The 19,219-nt window shown below is 40.7% G+C and overlaps 1 protein-coding gene across 4 annotated transcripts in view; it reads right to left on the bottom strand.

Moving 5' to 3' along the window:
• ADAMTSL1 (ADAMTS like 1) overlaps positions 1-19,219 on the bottom strand; it is a 1,125,968-nt gene that overhangs the window by 88,684 nt on the left and 1,018,065 nt on the right. For all 4 annotated transcript variants that reach the window (XM_058301906.1, XM_058301907.2, XM_071216754.1 and 1 more), the window contains one exon: positions 10,510-10,637. In XM_058301906.1, coding sequence (XP_058157889.1) covers positions 10,510-10,637 — 128 coding nt within the window. The remainder of the gene's footprint in view (positions 1-10,509; positions 10,638-19,219) is intronic.

Here is a 19,219-nt window from a genome sequence, read left to right as displayed (position 1 = left end):
TTGTGTGCAAGATTATAATCAAATTCATAGTAATTAGTATTACATTACATTAATTATGGAAGTTAGCTAAGAAGAGAGTAGAGATGCGGAGAGGGACCGAAATGATAAATTATGTGTTTGTACTAAAAGAATGCTAAAAATGTCACAGCTTACTGCACCAAAAAGGGTTTTACAATAGTCAAAACAGGAAAAAATGCCGAGAACTAAGTCATCATCACAGAGCTTCTACATAGTGTGAGCTGTGCCTCGGCAGTCAGTTCTGTGAGCACTTAAAAGCAGCCATTTAGTTTCTGGCAGATTAAATTAGTGCTATTTGATAGAAATCGAATGTTTACAGATTAGCTTTCACTTAATATGTAAATTTATTTGTGTTACAGTTGAATGAGAGCTATAGAGAGAAGAAGTTTATGTTTGGCCTATGTATTTGGGAAAAATAAGGAAATGGAAATAAAGGCAGACTTTCAATTTATTAGGCCTAATGCGAGTGTTCACGCCCTCCAAAGAAAGTCAGATACAGAAAAAAACAGTAAGAGAATCATTTTAGTTCAGTTCCTTTAGACTTCATCACGCCCCATAGCTTTTAGATTTTTTTTTTTTTTGATTAAGGTTCCTATTCGAAGTAAAATGAAACGAGGACAAACTTAAAATGTGATCTGAAACTGGTGTGTCAACATCTGAGGGTGTGAAGATGGTCAGGGAAGGAGAACCACTTCTTGTGGCCTTTAAAACAGACCAGTCTGTCCTGATCCTGAAGCAAGAGTCACTCTGGAGAGAGAGGCAGGGACAGCTGAGCAGCCCTAGGAGCTAAGGCTCAGAAATACATTCCTGTGCATAGTGTGGGCTCTGGCTCAGACCTCTTTCTCTCATGTGTGACTCCTGGTAAAATCAAAACCCAATGGGAAAAATCTGAACATATGTGCTTGAAAACTATCTTTGGCCCAGTATAAAGGTGATCGAGAGAGGAGCCAGAAGAGATGCGAGGTTTGTTTTTTGATTAAAGCCAAGAACAGAAAGTATTTTAAGAAACTTTTTCTCAGGGCTGAATTCCAGGTCTTTGCTAATAGAAACTTTTTTTTTGTTTTTAAAAAAGCATAATGCCTTCCATTTCATAAGCCTTAGCAGAGGCTGACTTGGTTTTAACCAAATGATTATCCTCTTTTTCCTGGGCACACCGTTAGGTCGTTTCCTAGGCTCTTTGCAGTGAGATATGGGCATGGGACTGAATTCTAGCTGATAGAATGTGAACAGAAGTGAAGTGTGCCACTTCTTGGCCCAACCCACAAAAATCCTCCTGTGCAATTCTTTTAGAATTCACGTGAAGTAGAAATAAACCATCATCTACCTATGGGTTGTTTGTTATAGCAGTTAGCAAACTTGCATAAATCCAAATTTAATGAATATTTGTTGACTTACTAAATGAAAGAACAAAATGGGTCTTCTTCAATTCCTCTAACATTATGAGACACAGATGTCATTTGAAAATGCATTGTTTCTATCTTTAGTCATTAAAAATGAACTGTTCTTCAAAGACGTCAGACTTGCACTGTTCAGCTGGAGGCCCTCTAGGGTAGGAAGTGTGCATGTGCCTTCATTCCCAGGGAGCTCGAGAGTACCTGGGGAGGATGACTGGTAAACTGGGTAGTGACAGAAACAAAGCCTGAGGGAGGCAGATTTGGAGGTGACCTGAGAGCTCCAGGAAGGATATATAAATGGCTAACAGCTTTCAGATTCTGGCACCAACACGAGTGATTGGCTGATTCTGATTGGAATATGGTCCAGATATGGGTCCTGGGCTACATTCATTAGGACTGAGGGGCAAAAATTCATGATGAATGACTGATGCCTGCCGTGGGCATGGGTATGAGCAAAGGTAGCCTCCCTGTCAGGTGTCCTGGTCCATCACTTAATAGCTGAATAACCTTAGGCAAGTTGTCTAAACACTTTGTCTGAACTTCTAAGGTTGCTGGGAGGAATAAGTAAATTAATGCATGTAAAACTCTTAGAACAGTGCCTTAGCAAAGTGTGAGGGCTCAACAAATGTTAGCAATCATCAGGTCAGCATTATTGCTGCTATAATGTAATGAGAAAACATGATGATGAGATGTGTTGGGAACTTATGATAAGCTAAGAAAATACACAGAAAGGAAAAGAGTAAGTAAAGAAAAGAAAGGAGAGAGGTAGGAAAAGAAAGAACAAATATGTTCATGAGAAGGAATTAAGCTTTTCCTATTTTGATGGTTTCAGGATCATCAGAAGAAATCATTTAAATATGACAGATTCTCCCTAAACTGGTATCAGTGTCTGGACAGATGCAAAGAGTTTAAAAATCACACCCAGCTGATCTTGTTGGAGACTCCAAAAGGTATCCCCTTCCAGAAAAGCTATGCAATAGTATAGGCCCTGCTGACTTGCTGGTGACTCCCACTTTCAAGAAAACAGCTGTGATATCCATGGCATATCCAGATTTCAATTCAACAAAAAGTGAATAAGATAGTGGTGCCTATTAAAAAATGATTGAGTATACAGCATTTCTTAAAGCAATGAAGTGTTATAAATTTCAAATATTTTCAATATCTAAGCTAAGGCTAAGCAAAAGATATTTAATCCAGATTTAGTCAATGGATGACTTGTAATGAATGAGTATATCAAAGCAACATCTTGAGACATGCTAGCCTCTGCTTTCACGAGAATTGTCATAGGCAACTCACGAGGACAACTGGAGTCAAGTTTCTGAAATTAAAGTTCACAAGAAAAATAAAGCTGTAGGAGCTTTTGCCCCCTCCCCTTCCCCCTGCCCTGCTGTTTTTGCTGTCAGTGTCTACTCACTGTGTGATCTTCTGTATCTATTTCTCTGTTTGTCTTCTCTTCCTCGTTTTTTTCTCCTCTAGGATTCACTGGAATTTGATCCTGGGCACTTCTGATGTGGAGAGAGGTTCCCTGTCTCCTGCGCCACCTCAGTACCTAGTTTCTGCTGCACTTCACCTTGACTCTCCCCTTTGTCTCTCTTTTGTTGCGTCATCATCTTGCTGCGTGACTCACTTGTGTGGGCACTGGTTTGCTGTGTGAACAGTTGTGCAAGCATTTGGCTCACTGTGTGGGCACTTGCACGGGCACTTGGCTTGCCATGTGGGCACTGGCTTGCCATGCAGGCATTCTTTCTCTTTTTTTCTTTTTTACCTGGAGTGGGTCCTTCCATATGGTAAGCAGAAGCCCTATAACTTGAGCCACATCAGCTTCCGTTAAGGGGCTTTAAGGGACTAAAATCAGTATGAACCTATGAAAGCCCTTATAAACACCAAAGGCATCTTACACATCTGAAATGTGTAATAATGCACACTGACTATTCATGTCCAGGTAACATCCCTTGCTGGCTGGAAACTTTTCTAGGTCTTGCTAACCTGACCATTTTAATAAGATTTGTTTTGTAACAGATAATAATCAAATTAACAGGCATGTTTTCTTTCTCAGTCTGTTTTCCCTTTCAAAAGTCTTTCACATTTTAGAGCTTAGGAATTTTTAACTCCTTTCTGTCCTGTTGTCTCTTTTGCAAGGTCTCCTTCCCTTCTACCTCCTGCCTCTTGAGTCAGCATCTGACCCTTCCGTTGGGTCTATATACCCTGACCCTTGCTCCTCACCAGCCCTCTAAGAACAATTCTAAGGTTTAGCTCTATTATTCCTTTCTTCTCTTATCTTTCCAAGACTTCACTGTAAAAGTTCTACTTCTCCCTTGTCATTGAGTCTTCTACTCCCCAAAGGGGGAGTAAATTTGCAAATGTTAGTATTTCAGGTAAGGAGAATTTATAGCTGGTAGTAGTGGGTAGGAATTGCTATACTTTATTTGTATGTAAGAGATTCATAGAAATCTTTGGTCTAAAAAAGACCCAAGAGTATATCTATTTAAATCTCTTCATTTAAAATCAGGAAACAGGTTTATAGTTCTGAATCTACACCTACATTTTGTAATGAGGCAAACAGTTTTCCTAGAATCTTAATTATTCTGTTATGACAGCAAGCTTCCTTTTTTAACAGCATTGAAAAAAAAAAATGGTTCTCTCCCATCCAAATCATTACATGCTTTTAGTTGGTGTCACCTGATGAAATACATCATTGTTACACTTTGAGTAATACCCTGACTATTTTTGTGAATTAGTTGTAATATATGAGAAGAGAGTATAGAAAATGGGAGATTTAACCATAGGGTACTGGTAGCCTTCAGACTGTCAGGAGCACAAACATGTTTAGCCTGAACAGAATTTGTGAAAATTTCAATTAGTTGAGAAATTGAAAATTTGGGAGCTTAAAAAAAGTTGGTTTTTAATTTGACTTCTGAAAAGTTGGGAGGTCTAGCAACATAGATTTGCATTTTTCTTTGGCAAAAGTCAGATGAAAATGAACTTTGTCCTTCAGAAAGGAAATGGTAGGCAGAAAAATGGCCTGCCAAAAATGTCCATGTCTTACTCCCTAGAACCTGTAAATCTGGCAAAAGGGAATTAATATTGCAAATGGAATTAAGGTTGCTAATCAGTTGACATTAAAATAGAGAGATTAGCCTAAAATAGGCAGGCCCAATTTAGTCACACGCAGTCTTAAAATCAGAAGATGGAGACAGAGAGATGCAAAGTAGGAAGGACTCAACCTGGCAGTGCTGGCTTTGAAGATGGAGGAAGGAGACCAAGATCAAGAGAAGCAGCAGCTTCCAGAATCTCTGAATGGCCCTCAGTTTATAGTCAGCAAGAAAATGGACTACAGTCCCAAGTATCAAGAAATAAATTCTGCCAAAAACCTGAATGAGCAGGAAAAGGAATGTTTCCTAGAACCTTCAAAAAGGAACACAGCCTGTCAACATCTTGATATTAGCCTGGTGAGACTATATTGGACTTCTGATCTCCAAAACTGTAAGGTAATAAATATGTGTTGTTTTAAGCCTCTAATTTGTGGTAATTTGTTATGGTAGCAATAAAAACAAATACACGGGACATATACACTCTCTACTTCACACACAGTCCTCACTACCACAAAGAAAATAAATGAAAGGCCAATAAATACATGAAAAGGTGCTCAACATCATCAGGCACTAGGTACATGTAAATCAAAACCACAGTGAAATACCAGTTCACAACCAACAGGATGGGGATAATAACAAAACTAGACAATAACAAGTTTTGACGATGATGTGGAGAAACAGGAACCCTTAGACATGGTAGGAATTAAAATGATTCAGCCACTTTGGACATACTTGGAACTTTCTTAACAAGTTAAACAAAATTCTGTTCAGTTGATACGCCTTCAGGGTAAAATTGCAGGGCCCTAAGACCTAAGAAAATCGGTAGAGCTTTGACTGCCTTTCCTGACATTCCTAGGCTGCAGGCTTCTCTCTTTTCCCTTGTTTCCTTTACCATTCTCTAAATTACTTCTTGTCAGTGGTAGTGTGCCAGGTTACTGCCATTACCTCTCCAATCCCTCAATTGAAGTTGATGATTCTTGAGGAGAACAGGAGCAAGTGGTGTGGTCTTAGCCTCTTTTACATGTTCCATTGCAGGGTCCTAGACCAGGAGGCCCATACCTGGAATAGCCAAGTGATGTTACAGTCTCTCCTAAGAACTACCCAGGGATATGGTACATCCTACCACCTGTCCAACCACTCATCCTTCTCTCATTCTATTGGACAGATATGGGAATTTTCTCTTTGGGATTGGAAAGAAGCTATCTTGGACCTTTTGTACTTCCTTATTTGTTTCTTCCAGTCTATTGGGGAGCAAATTGGACCCTCTTGCTATATTTTCATTCATTTTATATACATTTTATAAAAATGAAGGATTTTTAGTGGGCATTTTGTACATCTGTACATGTTGAGGAAAACACGAGGGATTTAGCCTACATGTATTCTCTCCGAAAATGAGGTCCCTTGATGGCAGCTTGAATCAGTCAGTGGCCATTACCAAGGCCTTCAGAGCACCATCAGGAACGCAGGCAAACGTGTCTACCTTTCCTTTTGATTGCGTGCCCTGGAGTAAACCTTCTCTTGTCAGCTTTTGTCAGTGGTGACAAGGCCCTCTCTGAGTCTAACTCTTTAGGAAGCGAAATCCACCTCAGGTTAACAGAACTGCTGGACAAAAACTTCAGAAATACCAATCTGAAATGACTTAAATTATGAAAAGCTTATGAAATTGCTTATATTTTATTACAGCTACTAAATCATGATGGGGAAAGGTAGAGAAGAAGAATTTCAAAAACAACTGCCTTTTATTTTTATTTTCCCAGGGAGGATTCTGTGATCTCTTTATTAGACACAATATGTGTCAGCTATTCAACTCATAAAAAAGCAAAGAAACATCCCAAGAAAGGAGAAATATTTTCTGTCTCTCCCTTCCTGTGAAAACTTCAGATGAGCTCATCTGTGTTCTTTACTTTTAATGAAAGATACACTCATCCCTCAGCCCTTGTCTTCTTATTTTCCATTGCTGATGTCAGGCAGGCCTTACAGTATCTCTTTTGTGATCTTATAAAAATCAATGACAACCAAAACCATTTCCTTTATGGCTATGACCTCATCAATGGTATACACCTGGAGAGGCTCTCCTTTGCATTGATAAGTAGAGCTAAGTTCCATGGTCCAGACTGAAGTAATTTACCAGGAAATACTGCTTTCCTTCAAAATCCTGCTTCTACCATTCAGATCTAAAAGATTTTATTTAGCAAGTTGTCTGAGTGATGAATCTGGCTGATCAGGGTGGGCTCTCTAATCTTTGTGCCTACCTCTAGGCACACCTGATACCTCCCTTGTATAGTCCAGTTTATACCTAGACATGAAGTAACCAATACTTCAAAACCTTAGGTATGTGGCACTTGGGCGGCATCCTTATACTTCCTTCTGCTACGCTCCTCTCTACTGTATGCTACTCTCATCTATTCTTAGCTACCCAGAGTTGTGAAACAGGTACCATTAAGGAAATTCAGGTCAGAGAGGAATTCTGTGTCGTAGGATCCACAGAGCTGTGAGTTTCCTGGGCTGTCCCAGGGAGGCGGACAGGGAAACCGTTGTTTTTGGCCATTTCCATAAAGGTGAAACTGAGAGATACCTGTAAGGTACTCTCATATCTCTAAGATTTAAAATATAAAATCAACATATAATGGCTGAGTTTGTAGAAGCAAAAGCTGCTAAGGACAATATTTCCTAGGCCCAGAGCAAGGACAGTTATGGCTGTATTAGCATGTCCCAAACTAAATGGTGTTTATATGTTGTAAGAAAATGTGTGTAGAGAGTCAGCAATGGAACTGAAATGAATCTGAGAGACAGAACTGGCAAACATTCAAGCCAGGGATGGAGCAAACTCACCGGGAGAGGTCCCACTCCAGGCAGGGAATGTTCACCAGCCCTCCCTCCCTCTAGCCCAAGAGAAATATTCCTCATCATGATCTCCCTCCTCTGCTCTGAATCCAGGCCCTCCCAGCACTTTTCTGGTGGCTAATTCGGCTAGAACCTGAGATTTTGAGAGAGGTGCGCTACAAAGGGTCTGTGATCATTCTGGTCTCTGAAAAGGGGTCTCCCCCACTGAATAAGTTAGCTTTCATTTTATATATTATTCTCACAACAATAATAGTAATAGCTAACAAATATCGACTGCTTGCCATCTTCCAGGCACAATTAGAAGCGTTTGATTGGGATGGATGCATTTAATTTCCATAAGAATGCTCTGAATCAGATACTATTATCACCATTTTACAGGTGAAGAAACTGAGAGAGTGTAAAAGAAGTTATTCAAGGTTACATAGCTAAGAGGAGGCAGAGCCAGGATTGAAACCCAGAGCATGAGGCTCCAGAACCCCCAGGCTTTAACTGTTATGACCGCCCTTCTTTTGCAAATTATTACAAGCCAATTTCTCTGCATCTGGTCAAATCAGGAGCATTGGCAAGACCAAAGTCCTTACTTTCTTTACAAAATCATGAGAACACCTGAGTACCTTCACCCTCAAAAAAAATTTTTTTTGGCCTACATTCATACTGAAGTCAAGGAAAATACTCTGCAGTGTGTCTAAAAGTACAACAGGGCTGAGATTTACCATGAGGATTTGACTGCAAAAGAATCAGTTTCTAAATTCCATTCTTGAGAATATCAGTGTTAAGACTTAGAAAAATAAATGGAAGCAACATTTGGCTAATATTTTACACATCTTAGAATCACTTTCAGGATGTGTTTCATTCTAGAAGAGCTAGAGAAAGAAAAGGAAATAAACATTTATTGTGAATATTTGCGCATGGCATTGGGCTATGGGCTTTTTCATGCATGCAATCTTGTCTAACCTCATAATCACCCTGAACCATATTACTAATTTCACTTTTACAGATGAGAACTGAGAGCCAATTCAAAACCACACAGTTAATAAGCAGTATAATTGGTAATCAAATTTAGAAATGCTTGGCATCCATTTTTTTCCCTGCAAATTTAGGTTTTATTTAGGTTATATTTTATATGCTGCTATGCAGGATCTTGATGAGTATATGTGAGGGAAACTGTAATTATCTCTCAATTCAAGGGTGTCCTATATGCATCTCTTGTCTTCACTAGTTTGTAAACATTATGGGGCACAGAACTCAGGCCCTATTATAAAATTACTGCATGCCCTACAATACTTTGGCAGTGAGTATGCTTGGAACAGTGGCCAGTGAGCCACCTAATTGTCTAATTGTAGACACTGGTGTAGGTGTAGATGATAATCTCTGGTGAAGATACAAATATAATTTTAAGGCAACATACACATTTTGAGGCTTAACTCAAAAGGGACTGCTTGACAGATTTGCCAGCAGACCTGAACAAATCCCATAGCTGAAGCACAAGGACACAGCTCCCGAGGCCCTGGGTTTGTGGTGTGTGTGTTTAATCATGCTTCATCAGTCAGCCCTTTCCTCCCCCTCTCCTGGTGCCTCCTTGGCTGCCGTCTCTCTTCTCTGGCTTTGAACCTGTCTCCAACGGCTGCTCTTCAAAGAGCTGAAGACAAGCCTGATGTTACAACTGCCTTGCTTAATTTCAGACAAGTTTCCATTAATTGTATTAAATTCGGGTGAACAAAAGGTATTTAGTCTGCTACAGAGCTGAACCATATCTGGATAAATATAAACAAGAAAGTTAATCCTGTAAGAGCCATCATTTGCCAGCAATTGGAAGGATGTCAGCAGTGCCCTTGTTAAGGTGGGGTGGAGGATGGAAGGCAGAAAATATTTAACAAGATTGGTGCTGAGCATCTGGACTCTGCATAAAGATTGCAACTGGAATGCATTAGGGGAAAAGCAAATGTTTTATTCACAAAAGGGCATTAATAACAGTCTTTAAACCTCCCCAGTACCTCTTAGCTTGCTTTATTCATTGCTGACTTTTATCATTCCTGAAAAAACTCTCACTAAAGGTCCCTTCCCAAATCAGCCTTAGGTCATGGGGGCAGAAACACGGTTGCTAAACAGGTATGCAAGGGAGTAGCACGTGTGGCTGAAGTACAGTATGACAACATAATCCCAGCATGGACCGATGAGGTCAGTGTGGGGTGATGGTGGCTTTTCTAGCATCTACTGAATCATTTGATTTGAGAAGCAATTGAAAAGAATAAATACAAGCACATGCAACACACCGCCTCAAAGACTGTACAATCAGATCTGAGAAAACAGATACTTATTTTGGTAGGATCAGTGAGAAAGTGAAAGAACAATGAGGTAGGAGTGAGGGGCTTTATTTCCCTTCTCCCCACCACTAGCTGAGCAGGTGTGTGACTTGGCCTCAGTTAAGTGAGGGCACTGGTCCAGCTGGTATCTAAGGTCTCTATCAGTTGTAAGGATTTTGTCCTATGTAAAATTTTACAAAAGTATGTTACTATAATACTATATCCTCAGGAGACATTGAACTCAGAGCTACAGTTTTCTTAAGTCATTATATATGGAATGTTCTGCCTAACTTCTGTGGCTGAAGGCAAAATTATTGGCAGGTACATCAGAGCAAGAGAATGGAAGCAAGCAAACAGAAAGGAAGAGAAGTTCTCATGAACTCTCCTGCTCCAAGTCATGACCATGGAACTCCAGTTACCCAAGGGTCTTAAGGTTGTCTTTGCAACAGGTAGAATAAGGAAAAACAGGAGGATCCTGAAAGAGCATCCTATGATCACAGTTCATGATACATGTTCCCCAACATGCACACATCTTGCACACATCTCAGGTTGTTCTTTCTGCCTGAAATATTTCCCCCATCTCTGCTTATCAAAATTCTACTCCTCATCCTTCAAGGGTCAACTGTAAGACCTCCCAATGGAATTAACTGTCTGTGCAACTTCTTTGGGTATCAGTTATAGCGCTTTTTAAATTCTATGTCATACTATGCTTCACCCCTATTCTCTGAAGATTATGAACTCCCTGTGGGCCAGGTATTGGTTTCATTTATTCACGTATTCCTGGGCCTACTTGGCACATTGTAGGTACTCATTCAATAAAGCTTTTTGCATTGCCCTGAACAAGGATTTTCATGTTACCTGCTAATGTGACAGCAATGGAGACAGAGTCGTATCCTAGGGCATTTGTAGCATTGCAAGTGTAGAAACCAACATCAGCTTCCACTGGTGCCAGGATCTGTAAGGAATCATCTGGCTGTAGAAGAATCCTGGAGTAACAGAAAAGAAATGCAGACCTGGTCAGGTCAGCTGCCTCTTCTTTGACATTAAACATTGGTAAGGCAGGGAGGAACCTCAAGGTATATTCAGGACTCTTTTAATAACTGAGACAGGCCAGGAACAACAATACATGGGAACCCAGGCTTTCTTGCCACTTTAATGGACTTGATTCTGGTAGCAACTCCAAATAAGGAGATTCTTGCTTGCCTTCGAAGCTTGCTGATTACTTGATCTAAATGTTACCAGTTGGAGCAGACAGCATACATGCACTGAATACAAGTAACACATATACTGGGTGAGACGGGATACTACAATTAACGTTGTAGAAGGACTTGGAGAAGGCTTATTGGGGAAAAGGCACTTATAAAGCTTGGTTGGATGATGGAAAGTAGGTAGGGCTTCCAAATATGGAGAAAGACATCTGTACAGGCTTGGAAGTAGAAGAGAGGAAGCCAGGAATCAAAGACTGATGAAAGGATCTTGTATATATTTGAAAGAAATTGTAAGTGTAATTATCTCTCAATTCTAGGCAGTCACATGTACATATATTGTCTTTATTGGTATGTAAGCATTATGGAGCATAAAATTCAAGTCTTATTTACTGCTTTATTTTCCACACAATTTGGAAGAAGCCTCTGAAGAGAAGGTGCCCAGCAGAATGAAAGCAAACCCTTCAAAATCATGGTAAAGAAAATTCCAGAATCAACAATGTCTAGTTCAGACACCTTTACCTCAAAAGAATTATAAGAATTAAGTTGTAAGTGCCTATAATCGCTTCTTTCCTTTTAGATTTATGCCATTTCTAGGAAGCACATGCTACAACATGGCAGTTAAGCAGATTAAGGACTAATGATGACCTGATTTATGAGGTTGATTTCTTGATGACTTGGTGAAGTTGATGCTAACCAGACTGTGCATGTGGAGATGGGAATCCAGAAGTGTGGGAGAGGATAGAGTGGGAAACTCAGAGATCCAGTGCTGGACCTGGCAGGGCTTTGGGTTGATAAATCATTCACCACCACAGGAATGGTTCCATGGCAGCACTTGGGCTATTCGAGTCAGTCATCTCCATCTTTGTGATTGTTTTTTACCTCCTAAATCTATGGTCCAAAGAACTGTCCACCCAATTTTGCATTAGCATCCATTCTTAGGAAGCAAACAGGTGACAAATGTCATTTTTCAGGAAAGGGAAAGGAGAACACATAAGATTAGGTGGTGAAATTAAGACTAGAAGTCAGATCTCCTGACCTAACAACACATTCTCCCCACTAAACAATTATTTATTGTTTCCAATCTCCAATCTCTATGGCCCTTGAAGCTAGCAACAGTTCTAAGTCAGCTCTCAGTTATTCTGAGGTGGGTGACCAATCTAGAATGAATCAGGTCTCCTCAGCTCTATTGCACTGGTTAGTCTTATCTCCAGGCAGGGAGAAGGCAGGAAAGAGAAAAAGTAAGGCTTATATTAATTAATTTAATTGTGTATGGACAATTCCAGTAAATGGGGAAGGAAAGAGACAACTACAATTTGGACAAGTTGTGCTTGATTCAGTGCCATTCAGGGCCATCACAGCTATTGCTGGGAACAGTCAAGCTTTAGTGGCATTGAATGAGAGTTGAAACTTTGTGAGGGATAAAAAGGAGGCTCTGAGAGACGGTGATATAACTTTTCCACTCATTTATTCACTATTCCATCGAACATCAGATGTTTTTGTCTCCATGTCAAAGAGTTATATATTCAATGAAGTTGAGAAAGATGACTATAAAGTTTACTTATTTTTGGTAAGACTAGTAATATTTTAGATAATAATGTCACTGTTTACTAAAGGAATCCTGTCATGCATATTATATTTCTAAATCTCTTCAAATATTTAGGGCGTATTAGATTTAAAAAAAAAGAAAAACTGACTTTATGATTTATTTAAATCTCAAAGACTTATGCTTCAGGATCATTCATACCTCCACAGAAATTTCCAAACAAGGACAACGAAAGACAGCTTAATTAGAATTGATTACTCAGAATGACTGCATTTAGTAAATCATTTTCCAGTTTTACAACACTGAAAAGGCAGAGATTAAAATTTGTTCATTTCTTGGAAAGCAGATTTGGCTCAACTGATAGAGCATCTGCTTATCACATGGGAGGTCCAGGGTTCAAACCCAGGGCCTCCTGACCTGTGTGGTGAGCTGGCCCACATGCAGTGCTGATGCATGCAAGGAGTGCCATGCCATACAGAGGTGTCCCCTGTGTAGGGGAGCCCCATGTGCAAGGAGTGTGCCCCTCAAGGAGAGCCGCCCTGCGTGAAAAAAGCGCAGCCTGCCCAGGAGTGGTGCCACACACATGGAGAGCTGATGCAGTAAGATGACACAACAAAGAGTGACACAGATTCCTGGTGCTGCTGACAAGTAAGCAAGTGGACACAGAAGAACACATAGCGAATGGGCATAGAAAGCAGACAACTGGGGGAGGGGGAGGAGAAATAAAAAATACATAAATCTTTAAAAAAATTTTTGTTCAGTTCTTAAATCTATCTGAATAGTTGCCTCCCTAAAACTGGCAACAGCTCTCTCTTTCCTAAAGTAAGTTTTCTGGAATTGAACATTCAGAGAAGGAGCACAGAATACATGTATTTGGAACTTTATTTTGGTCCTGTCATGCTTTAATTAATGGCATTGTTAAGTCCTTTCTTTCATGTTCCTACATTTCACTTTATCAGCTTATAAAACCCAGTTGAAGGATGTTTTCCTACAAAGCAGAAGGAAACATTAATGGAGGTAAATAAGGAGCCCCCATACCATCTTCTGGTCTTTCCAGTGACCCTTCAGTTGGCAATGTTAGGTGCTTTGAATGGAGAATTAAATGAAAGAAGGGAGGGAGGAGGAGAATATGAGGAAGAAAATAAAAGGGGTGCATGATATTGGCCAATTTCCCCCAATTTATTCTAGCTTTGTATTCAGATAAAGCATCAATTTTTTTTTCTATAAAACTACCATACCTGCCTGATCTCATGCAGGAGGTGTAAACCTTCCTTGCACATTGACCCTAAACCATCCCTTTTTTTTAAAAGGTGGGGGTTAGTTTTTGGAACTGGCACTGTGAAGTGAACCATAATAGCTCCTGCCCAAGACTGAAGACTGGAAAAGAATTCCCATGAAGCTGGTGAAGAGAAGGGAGGAGATACATCATAGCAGGCACAGCGTTATGGGTGGGAAGCAGTGGAAATGAAAAGGAAAGAAACCGGCCTTGGGATTTAGTTTTCATGTATCCTTTTATTCCAGAAACTGTATATACAGAGATAAAGAAGCTACAGTGCTTGCCTTCATGAAAACAGTGTTAAGTATTGTCTTGAGACATATAGCCTATATGGGACAAAATATGCATGTCATTTATTGCATATACTTAAAAATTATTTATAGTCATAAACTGAGCTCTCCAGCTCAATGGTACATAGTTATTTGGTGGCAGAGTCAAGATAAGTTGGGTTTCTTGCTCTTGGTCCAGCACATTTCCCCCACTTTATCCTAAATCTTATTATTTATTGGCAACACTACAAGATCCAACTTTTTAGTCCTGCTGTCTTCCTGAAATCAGAAAGCTTCCTACAAACGTGGCTCAGTATATTTGGCCCATTTGAATATTCTCTTTCCCTAATAATCTACTAAGGCATATGTTCTTTTAGGGGGACGGGGCAGATTTGGTTACTATTATTACCACAACATACCAGTAAGATTGGGTTTGGAGGTTGCCACTAGGGGGAGCAATAGTTCTGGAGAGGGTTTCCAGGCAGGGCTCTCTAGGAAACATGACAAGGCAAAGGAAAAGGCTTGCTGTGGAGGTGGAAGTTTTCTTCAGTCTTTCTCTATAGAAAGGAGAGACCAGGAGATGCTGCCATGTGCCTTTCTGGGTGCCTTTCCAAGTAACAGAGGAGCCAAGGACTGCCAGCACCTAGCCCCAGAATGCCATAGTGTTTGATGAGAAAGCATTGCCTTGACGATGCCTTGATTTGGACTTTCTTTCAGCCTCAAAACTGTAAGCTAATATATGCCTATTGTTTAAGCCAACTCATTTCCAGGCATTTGCTTGAGCAGCCTAGGAAACTAAAACAGATTTTGGTACTGGGAGTGTAGTGTAAAAGCATCAGCTATCCTAATGGAAACTTCAGAGGGAACCAGCTACAAGATGGTTTGATTAGTCTTTCACCCCTAGGCCCAGGCTGGATGACTGATTTGCATGTTAGGACCACTATGGACCGCCACCAGACCTTCCTCTGGTTTTACCCTGCCCAGGCATAGTTCACTCTCTTTCAGTTCTTATCATGTGCACATGTGTTTCATTTCCCTGTTGTGGCTGGTAAGATGGGCTGTTGATGAGCCCTTGGTGGACTGGAGAGGCCTCGGGATCCCACTTCAGCTAGCGAGTGGTGCAAGCTTCCACCTTCATTGCACCATGGCAGATTTCATGTGAGCCCCTGCCTCTTGCATGTGTTAGACTTTCTGGTAAGGCATGGCTACCTCTCCTGGTCTTTCCACTCTCTTCTGGGTTTTATTGAATTTTAGCTTCTTGTTCCTCTGTGTCTTTCTCTCACTCTGTCTGAATTTCATCCCACTTATAAAAGACTCCATTACAAGGATTAAGACCTATCCTGTGAAGCAGATGTGGCTCAACCAGTTGGGTGCTCACCTACCTCATGGGAAGTCCAGGTTCTGTTCCTGGTGGCTCCTAAAAAAGAAGACAAGCAGATGCTGCCTCCCACCCCCTCTACACCCCCTCTCAGATGCTGTCCCCTCTGCAGCAAGGGGGACACTGCCCCGTCTGCAACAAGTAAGATGCCACCCCCCATTGCAACAACCTGATGCCCATAAGCCAGGAGACACTGCAGTCCACAGGGAGCGGATGTGGCTCAGGCCGTTGGACACTCACCTCTCATGTGAGAGGTCCTAGGTTTGGTTCCCAGTGCCGCCTGGAGAAGGTGAGCAAACAATGAGCAGACAGATGAGAGAACCATCTAGGGGAACGGGGAAAATAAAGAAAACTAAAGTAATAAATCTTAAAATAAAAACACACGACCCATCCTGACTGAAGTGGGCCACACCTTAACTGAAGTAACCTCAACAAAAAATTATTAGCTCTTATAATGGGCTCACACCCACAGGAATGGATAAAATTTAAGAACATGTTTTTCTGGGGTACATATAGCTTCAAACCACCACACTCCTCTGGACCCCCCAAAAACATGTTCCTTCTATATGCAAGATACATTCATTCCAACACAATATTACAAAAATGTTACAAAGCCTTAAGTCCCTTCAGAAACAATGCTTAGTATAAAATCCCATCAAAATTGGTGATGGGTGTGGTCTATCCTAGGACACAAATCTCCTCTATCTGCGGACCTGTGAAACCTAGAGAAGTCATCTGCTTCTGATAATCAATGGAGGGACAGGCATAGGATCAGCATGCCCATTGTTATTGGGAGAAATTAGAAGAAAAACAGGCATCACGGGATCCCAAACAATTCCAAAACCCAGCAGGGCTTATTCCCTTAGACTTCATGGTCTGAGAGACATCTGTGGAATGAGAGCTTGTCCTCTGGGCCCCATGAAGAGACAGTACCACGCCTTCCAAGTGTTTTCACAGTGGCTCCACCCTCTCTGAGCACTGGGGTGACAGCACTCTTCCTGAACAATGGGGAGGAAGGCTGGCTCACTCCAAGTGCTGGGCAGACTCACCCTTTCCATACACATGGGTGGGCCTGCTCTCTTGGCCTGAGATGTCTTAGGTCCAGATCTCAGCTTCCATGTTTCTGCCCTTGAAGTGATTTTCCTTTCAATTTGTCCCTTCTCTGTCCTTTTTAGTCCCGGCTGGCAGTGGTTCTGTTCATACAGATTATGCAAAATACTTGTTGGTTTTGCAAAGGGATACAATTCATCAGAAAGAAGGACTTTCTACAGGTCATTTCTGAATAACTGTTCCTTCAGTTCTGCCTTCCACCGAAATTGCTCACTAGTTCCATGTTCAGTTAACCCCTCATATGGAGTACTATTCTCTGGAGACTCATTTCCAGAAACTCAGAATTTTTCAAATCATCAATTTCTGGTTTCTTTGTGATCAGTAGTTTAGTTCTCAGCTTATCCTTTTCCTCTCACATTATACTAGAAACTTCAAGGTAAAACCAGGTGGCACTTCCCACATTTAGCTTGGAAATTGCCTTAGCTAAATATACAAGTTCATCACTTTCAACTTCTGCCTTCCATACGGCATCAGAACTCAATTTTGCCAAGTTTTCTGCCACTTTAAAACAAAGATCACCTTTCCTCTAGTTTCCAATAACACATTCATCATTTCCACCTAAGGTCTCATCACAAGTACCACCTTAGCATCCATATTTCTACCAACAGTCTCTTCAAAGCAATCTAGGCTTTTTCTATCAGCCTCTACCCATTACCCACTTACAAGCCATTTCCACATTTTTGGTATTTGCAATAGCAGCACCCTACTCTCCTGGTACCAAAATCTGTTTTAGTATTCTATGCTGCTCAAGCAAATACCAGGAAATGGGGTAGGTTAAACAATGACAGTTTTTTAGCTCACACTTTAAGGCCAAGAAAATGTCCAAATCAAGATGTCATTAAGGTGATGCTTTTATCATGAAGACTGGTATTCTAGGGATGGCTGCTGGTGATTCTTTGTACTTCAAACCACCACACTGCACCCACTGGGAGAGAGATTTCTGGAAAGAATATTTTCTTTGTATTTTAGGCTGCTTCAATTTTATTAATTTCACCTAATTTGTTAGTAGCTGATTGCTGTCAACTTACATTTAGGTGGCACATTTGACAGCCCTATTTTAGAATGCACAGGCACAGAAACACAGTGATGCTTGGGTTGTTTTAGAATTTAAGGAAGGAGAGGATAAGGGGACCTAGAATGGGGCAAATTAAGACCAACATACCAAATGCTATTATGATCATGTTGGATATATAATAATACTTCCTGTTTTCCTCTGACACCCATACCTTGCTTCCCTTTTTGTTTACTGGGCTAACATTTATTGCTTTAAATCTTTGACCATACTTTTAGCCAGAAAATGAAAGAGTAGCTTTGCTTTCTTGGCAGCCTTTACTTGTAAACCTCTTTGTGATAGCATGTCTTCTCAAGTATTCTATAAATTAAGTAAGGACCAGAGGAGAGTGTGCAAATATTTGTTTTAGTTATATACATAAAAATTCTTGTCATCCATGTGAGTAGGACATCGTGAAAAGTGCTCATGGACGGGTCCCTACCAAATACAATCTCCTTGAATTTATCTGCTCTGCCTTTTGTATTTGCAGTGATAAAGTGCTCCTAAGTGAGAGAAAGGCAGCTCCTCTTGGTGTGGAAAGCAATTCTGTGAGGTGGGTGGCATAATAATGCCTTCTGTATCCTTGGCTTACTGTGAATACCACTCCTCTGCAGACCTGCCTCTCAAAATGACCTCTGTGACCAACCACAAGCTCCTGCTCTGTGAAAAAGATGACCCCCCAACTCGTAGACAACAGACTTGGGCTCCAGCATGGAGTCATGTGGATGTCTTGGCTAAGCCATTCAACTGTGTGAGCCTCGTTGTAACCTCTGCAAAGTGAGGAAAATACCAGAGAGGACCAGTAAGGGAGTATAGAGATGCATTCTTACTCTTTTAATAGAAAGGTTTCAGCTTAAAATCAGATGCATCTAATATAATAGTATTTTTTTTTTAATGGTACAGGAATGGTATAGATGATGGTAATCTGAGTATCTCCTTGGAATTTCCAAGTGACAGAGGAAATTTTAAAGCTCTGGGCACAGAAATGCCCAGCTTCTACATGGGTGATAGTGATGTGTCACCTCAGACCTCTCATTCTAAAAAATAGGCATTCCCAAACCCATTTTAGGCTCCAACCCAGGGCTGTAAACTGGAAATAATAGGTGCATTCACTCTCTTTAGGACAGTAGCTTCCTCTCTTTAGCTTTTCAAACTTACCTGCCACATATCCCAAAACACACTTGTTGCTTCAGTCAGGACCTCCTTGACTTTCCTTGTCACTAACTTGGGACTAAAGACCTTCTCTTCCTCCTCTTCCCTATCCTTCCAGATCCCCTATTCCTTAAGAACTAGTTCAAGTTCTTTCTCTTTATGCTACCAGAATCCACAAGAATCTCCTTTCCTCAAATTCCAGAGGGAAGCTGTACTACAAAGCCCTTTCTACTCCAAATGTTTTACTTGTCTCGGTTAGGTTGTAAATTAATACCTCCAAAGCAGGGGCTATTTTTTCCTTCTTTCACTGTTTCCTCTTCAGTTTTTGGCATAGTTCTGTTATGCTGAATAAATACTTAATACTTATTTATTTACTTTGAGAGCCCAAAATGATCATATTCACAATTCAGCATAGTAGTTAAGAGCACAGACTCTAGAGCCGAACGACTGGGTTCCAGGCCCAACTTTACCACTTAGTAGCTGTGTAGCCAGGCAAGTAATTTACTTAATTCCTCAGAGACAATTTCCTCATCTATCAAATAAGGAGAATCATAGCACTTACCCAGGGTTGTGAGTATTCC

The sequence above is a fragment of the Dasypus novemcinctus genome, chromosome 8, assembly GCF_030445035.2.
Source record: "Dasypus novemcinctus isolate mDasNov1 chromosome 8, mDasNov1.1.hap2, whole genome shotgun sequence".
Lineage (NCBI taxonomy): Eukaryota > Metazoa > Chordata > Mammalia > Cingulata > Dasypodidae > Dasypus > Dasypus novemcinctus.
Note: the sequence above shows the minus strand (reverse complement) of the source record. Positions and strands in the feature narration are given on the sequence as shown.